Source organism: Fukomys damarensis, unplaced genomic scaffold, assembly GCF_012274545.1.
Source record: "Fukomys damarensis isolate Sample0158 unplaced genomic scaffold, DMR_v1.0_HiC HiC_scaffold_36, whole genome shotgun sequence".
Taxonomy (NCBI): Eukaryota; Metazoa; Chordata; class Mammalia; order Rodentia; family Bathyergidae; genus Fukomys; species Fukomys damarensis.
Genome location: NW_022900948.1, coordinates 44,045,786 through 44,052,213, shown reverse-complemented (window position 1 = coordinate 44,052,213; position 6,428 = coordinate 44,045,786). Strand labels below are relative to the sequence as shown.

The 6,428-nt window shown below is 57.2% G+C and overlaps 1 protein-coding gene across 1 annotated transcript in view; it reads right to left on the bottom strand.

Annotated features, from left to right (window-relative positions):
- Nucleotides 1-6,428, bottom strand: part of Phyhd1 (phytanoyl-CoA dioxygenase domain containing 1) — a 9,202-nt gene that overhangs the window by 1,315 nt on the left and 1,459 nt on the right. Inside the window, exons 2-8 of the mRNA XM_010627445.3 lie at nt 4,802-4,960; nt 3,269-3,344; nt 3,071-3,118; nt 2,156-2,211; nt 2,013-2,075; nt 1,322-1,343; nt 7-54 (exon numbers count right to left, since the gene is read on the bottom strand). Coding sequence (XP_010625747.1) covers nt 7-54; nt 1,322-1,343; nt 2,013-2,075; nt 2,156-2,211; nt 3,071-3,118; nt 3,269-3,344; nt 4,802-4,960 — 472 coding nt within the window. The remainder of the gene's footprint in view (nt 1-6; nt 55-1,321; nt 1,344-2,012; nt 2,076-2,155; nt 2,212-3,070; nt 3,119-3,268; nt 3,345-4,801; nt 4,961-6,428) is intronic.

The window sequence follows — 6,428 nt, the reverse complement described above, 5'->3', positions numbered from 1 at the left end:
CCACGCGGCCCAGCGGCTCGGTGTACAGGAAGGTGGCATCCTGGTGCGGGTTGACTGCAGCGGACGCAGCCGGGTGAGGATCTGTCCTTTGCCCGGCCCCTGCCCAGCGTCCCCCACCAGGCCCGCCTCCCCGACTCAATTAGAAACTGCCTGGCCCGGGGACCCTCACAGCCTCTGTTTGCTGAACTGCAAAGTGGGCTGCTGTTATTGAATCCCCGCCCACGTGGGTAAGAACCCAGGGCCCCTCTCCTGCCACATCAGCGACCTGCCCCGGTCACAGCCCCAGCCAGAACTGCTCTTACCCAGGGACGCACAGACCAGCCAGGAGGCAGCCTGGCAGCTCCATTTTTACAACCTCCTTGTGGGGTGCTGGGGCACAGCTAGGATGGAGAACACCGGCCAGAGCACTTAGTCCGCAGGACAAGGCAGAGGGTGGGACTGGTGTCACCTCCTCCCTTCCCCCGTGACTCTTTTTTTTTTTAAGACAGCCTTGCTATGTAGTCCAGGCTGGCCTTGAACTCACTCTGTACCTCAGGCTGGCCTCAAACTCTCCGCAGTCCTCTTGCCTCAGCCTCCCAGTACACCTGGGACGACAAGTGTGGGCCACCACGCCCGGCTCTTAACTGTGTGTTTACTGAACACCACGCTGAGAAACTGCACAGTGTCCAGAGAGCGTGTCCAGGGGCGGGAGCGTCCAAGGGTTGGGGAGAGAACCGGCCAAAGGAGCTGGGGCTCTGGCATTGGGCAGAGCAGGTGCAGGGAGCTTGTGACCACCTCGGGGAGGAGGGTGGTCGCAAGGAGAATGCTGGCGCGGGGAGGAAGGGAAGGGCTGCCGCGGAGGAGGCAGGCTACTGCAGCCAGCGGCCTGCGAGCAGAAGGCGCCAATCACCCCCAGGAAGTCCATCAAGGGTATCTGCATCCAGTAGGGTGTGGACTGGGACAGCAAGTTGCAAGCTACATTAATCCTGCAGGGAGTGGTTAAAAATGCAGTTTTCCAAGATGGGCATGGTGGCACAGGCCTGTAATCCCAGCACTTGGGAGGCTGAGGCAGGAGGATCGCTGCAAGTTTGAGACCTAGGCTACATAGCAAGACCCTGTCTCAAACAAAAAAACATTTTTCCAGGCCTACATGGATCTGCTAGCCTAAGATCTCAGGCCCAGGGTTCTATATTGGAAGCTAAAGCTTTGGGACCACTGTGAAAGGGCTCCAGGGCCCAGCCCACTCAGCCCATCCCAGAAGGCAAGCGGTGGGCACCTCCTCCCCTGCCCAGGCCTGAACACCACTGAGCCTGGGAGCACCGCCCCTGCCCGTGAGCCTCACCTTCACCACCGATTCGAGGTTGCTGCAAGAGAGGGGAAGATAATAGTAAGTGCAGGCAGGGCAGCAGGGGAGCAGGGGAGCCCGACTGTGTGCCAGGCCCGGAGGGAGGCCAAGGGCCCAGCCCTGCCCGCCCGGGAGCCACAGTCAGCTGGCCTTCAACTTGTGATCTTCCTGTCCAGCTCCACCACCAAATTTTAACTGAGCACCAACGAAGTGCTAGGCACTTCACATGTTCCCCACACAACTTCATAATTCTAGCAGTTTTGGGCTCATTATACAAAGAGCTCTGTTTGGGTTTGGTTTGGTTTTTTGAGACAAGGTCTCCCTAGGTAGTTCAGGACAATCTTTTGTTTTGCTTCGTTATGTTAGGGCCAAGGATGTAGCTCAGTGGCGCTGCACCTGCCTCTTTTGTTTTGTTTTTTGGTACCCGGGATTGAATTCAGGATCTTGCGCTTGCCAGGCAGGCAGCAGTACCACTGAGCTAAATCCCCAGCCCAGTTCAGGCTGATCTTGAACTCACTGTGCAGCCCAGGCTGGCCTTGCTTGTGGTGATCCTCCTGCCTCAGCCTCCCGAGTGCTGGGATTAGAGGTGTGTGCCACCACACCCAGCCTTGCAGGAAAGGGCTCTGTACCAGCAGTGTGCCCATTTCACAGAGCACAAACTGAGGCCCAGGGAGGACACAGAGCTCACCTTGAAGATGTACATGCTCTGCACCACCACAGGCTTCTGCAGGCCCAGACTTCTGGCCAGGGCCTGGAAGGGGGCAGAGAGGATGCTGCCAGCCTTGCCTCCCACAACTGGGCCCCTCACCTTCTCCCCGGCAGCCCCCTCACCTGCACCTTGGGGGAGTGCGTGATGCTCCTGAAGACAGGGTCGTGGGCATGCAGAGCTGTGGGACAGGGCGGGTAACAGGTAGTCTCGCCCCACACGCCTTCTCCCACACCCTAGACCCTGGACTTTAACATTCGTGCCTACTTTGGATGCAGTAGCTTTGTTGTTGCGTTTTGAGACGGGGCCTCACTTTGTAGCCCAGGCTGGCCTGGAACTCACAGCGATCCTCCTGCCTCAGCCTCCCGAGTGCTTGGATTACAGTTGTGCGCCACCACGCCCGGCTCAGGTGCATTCAACTTTATGCTTATTTATAACCAAGTAATGAGCTCCACATACTCCCCCCCACCCAAGATCGCGTTTTCTCCCTGACCTTCAGGCCATCCAAGAGCTCATTGCGGCCCTGACTCCCACCCGTCCTGGAGGACGAAGACTCCCCAGGACCCTCACTTCCTCTCTCTCTCCTGGGAGCCTCAGCCTCCTACTCTGTGAAATGAGGATGGGAACACTTGCCCCCCAGGGCTGCTGAAGGACCCTGGCTAAGGCTAAAACCAGTGGCAGTGGCCAGGGCCGGGGAACTCATTAGCAGCACTTGCAGTAGTATTGTTATTACAGAAAGGGAGGGCTGAATGCCCATAATGCTGCTGAATGACACAGTTTAAAATGGTTATGATGATAATTATATTATACAGATTTTACCACACCTGGTTTGTAGTTCTTTCGTGACCCGACTTAGAGTTTGAAAATAAGCAGTCTATAAGCCACGTGTCGTGGTGGACACTTACACTCAGGAGGCTGAGGCAGGAGGATCACTGAATTTGAGGCCAGCCTGGGCTACAGAGTGAGTTCAAGGCCAGACCTTGAAACCTTCAGACCTCAAGCTCCCATCTTCTGTCAGGCACCCCCAAGGCCCTGCTCACCGTGACCGATTTTGTTGATGGATTTCTCAGGAGGAACCACAAACTGTCCTGTGGCACAGAGAACAGGCAGAGACAAGAGGCACTGGAGTCCGAGGTCCCTGGGACAGCGGGCCCAGCCCCCGCCAAGCCCCAGAGAGCAGCAGTGCAAATCCAGGCCAACCCCACGGCTCCCTCATCCCTAGGGCCCCAGCTCCAAACCTTTCTCATCAAAAGCATCTTTCTCAAAGAAGAAGCGGATCTTGTCACCACTGTTCAGGAAGTAGTCGGAGACACACTGCAGGGGGACAGGGAGGGGCTGGGAGGGTGGCCCGGGGCAGAGCCAGGCCTGGCCAGGTGATGCCCTTCCACAGAGCTATGGACAGAAGCCCGAAGCACTGCCTGAACTGTGACCACGGGAGTTCCTGGAACTCACTGATTATACCCGTGCCTCAGTTTACAGTGGGGCTTCCTCCCGATACACACGCCACCATGGCTTTACCTGGCCTACCTTAACGTGCTCAGAACACTTCCATCAGCTGTGCTTTTTGTTTTTTGAGACAGGGTCTCTCTGCATTAGCCCAGGATGGCCTTGAATTCACTGTGCAGCCCAATGAGTTCTCTTGGAACTCACAGGGATCCTCCTGCCTCAGCCTCCCAAGGGCTAGGATTACAGGTGTCTGCCACCACACCCAGCAACAAGACTCCACCTCAGAAAAACACTCAGGGCCAGGGATGAAGTTGAGTGGTAGAGAGCCCAGCGAGCACATGGCCCTGTTCAATCCCCACCACACACACACACACACACACACACACACACACACACACGCACACCTCGAAGTGCAGTTTCCTCTGAATGTGCTCCATTCACGTCATCGTAAAGTACAAGAACCCTAGGCTGAACTTTTATAGTTGGGCTGTCTGTACCCTTCCTGCCCCTGCAGTCCACTGACCCTGGAAGGCGACAGTCACCAGGTGTGAGAGCAGCTGTCGCCTTTCTCAGCAGCTGGTCACTTCTCCCCTTCCCTGGGATCCAGGTCTTTTGTAATTCCCTCTGTGCCCACCAGGTGGCAGGAGCTCCTCGAGGGAGTGAATGAGTTCTGCCAGCCAACCAGATCAGAGCTGTGCTGCTGCCCGCTCTGGCTGGGCTGCCAGGCGGAGGGGGCTCAGACTTGGCAGGGAACAGGGTGGGAGCAGCACCACCCGCCTCAAACTGCACCTAGGAAGCAACCAGAGCTTCTCTTTCCTTTTTTTATTTTTTTGAGACAGTCTTGCTATGTAACCCGGGCTGGTCTTGAACTTGAGGCAGTTCTCCTGCCTCAGCCTCCGAGTGCTGGGATTACAGCCAGGGACCACCACATGTGGCTTGGCTGAGGTTTATGAGTCACACGAGGTGACCAGCCTGGGCTACATAGTGAGTTCCAGGTCAGTCTCAACTACATAGTGAGACCCTGTCTCAAAACCAAAATAAAAAGTCACACGAGGGCCGTGGCCAGACAACCCAAAGTTCGGCAGAGCCCCGAACAGCACCAGTCGGCATCAGAGGCGGGTTGGAATCCTGGCTCTCAGTTCCTGTGCGGTCTGGCGAGTGATCTGCACCTCACCATCGCCACCTGTCTGTGGCACGGGGACGGCTTTGCCTGCCTTGTCCACAGCGGAGGGCCGGAGCCTTTGTGCCCTCCCTCTGGGCTGCTGCCGGCACTGGGGACTGAGCCCGAGGGAGACCAGCTCCCTCCTCACCTGGCCCTCACCCACCTGGGCACGGAGCTGCTCCTCCTTGTGGGTGGAGAACACCGTGCGGCAGTGTTCGGGGATGTCCATCTCGGCCACGAGCGCCGCGGTCCTCTGCTGCAGAGCCACGCACTCTTCCTGAGACAGGAACTCCTCCAGCACCAGGAACCCGTCCTCCTGGAACTGCAGCGGAGTCAGGCTCAGGCCCCCTGCCCCCAGTGCTCCTTAGCACCCATGTTTGTTTGTTTGTTGAGACAGGGTGTCTCTTTAGTAGCCCAAGCTGGCCTGGAACTTGTGGAGAGCCTCCTGTCTCGGCCTCCCAGGTGCTGGGATTACAGGTGTGCGTCACCATGCTGGGTTGTCAGATTTGATCCCTGCCCTAAACCTAAAGCTGTGTGGTGAAAGCAGGGATCCAGTTCGTGCTCTGTCCTGAGCCTGGTACGGTGCCGCTGACCCTGACAGAAGCAATCATCATCACTGCTTGGAACTTAGGAGAGAGGAAAGGGGACGCCGTCCTGCCCTGTCCTCCCCTGGGCAGGCGTCACATGGAAGTGCAGCCGTACTGACCGAGCGTCTGCCGTGTGAGATAAGGTTATCAGTAAGAGAGGCAAGAGAGGTTCAGTGTGGGGTGGAGGGCAGGCTGCGAGAACCAAGGGCAGGCGGGAGGGAAAAGGGTTCTAGGGGAGCGGTGAGGAGGAAGCCACACAGGATGCTGTGTGGCGGTGCACGCCTGTAATTGCAGCAATTGGGAGGCTGAGGCAGGAGGATCACTGTGAGTTTGATGCCAGCCTGGGCTACATAGCAAGACCCTGTCTCAAAAAAAAAGCCAAAAATGAAAAATAAAAATAAAGGAGCCCACGGGATACTGGGAAGCGAAGAGGCCCTGCAGAGAGAGGGAACAGGATGTGTGAAGCCTCTGAGGATGGGAGGATTGGTGGAACTGGGAAGGCAAAGAGGACAGGACGAGGGGAGGGGGCAAGAAAGGGGCAGAAGCAGGGCCAGCCAGCGTGGGCAGCGGGTGGCAACAGGTGCCGGCTCAGATTTGCCACAGTCCTGTTCTGAGGCCGCCAGAGGCAGGAGAGGAAGACTGCGTGCACGCAGGGCAGGGCAGGGCAGGAGCACTGCGGCACAGTGCCGATTCCGTGTGACCCTCTCCAGCTGTGCTCTGTGCAGTCTGCATCTCAGAAACAGAACTCTACCGGTATCAAGGTGAACACTGCCTCCTCGGGAACTGAGCCCTCCACGCAGACTGCACAGCCTTGATCCAACAAACACGCCAGTAAGATTCTGTGTGTGTGTGTCTGTCCCAACTTTTATACCGGACGACGTCCCACAGGGCCTCCCTAAGTAGCCTAGCCTGAGCTCAAACTTGCTATCCTCCTGCCTCAGCCTCCCGGAGTGCTGGGAGAACTTCTCTTAACATTAGGGAATAGCCAGTGTGGTGGCCCATCTCTGTAATCCCAGTACCACAAGAAGGTGAAGCAGGAGGATCGTGAGTTCGAGCCTGACCTAGGCAAGTTAGATAGAGTTCCCTGTCACAGGACAGGGTTCCAGTACTAGAAAAAAAGGAAATACGGGCTGGGGATTTAGCTCAGGGGCACCACACCTGCCTCACAAGCGCAAGGTCCTGAGTTTGTTACCCAGTACAAAT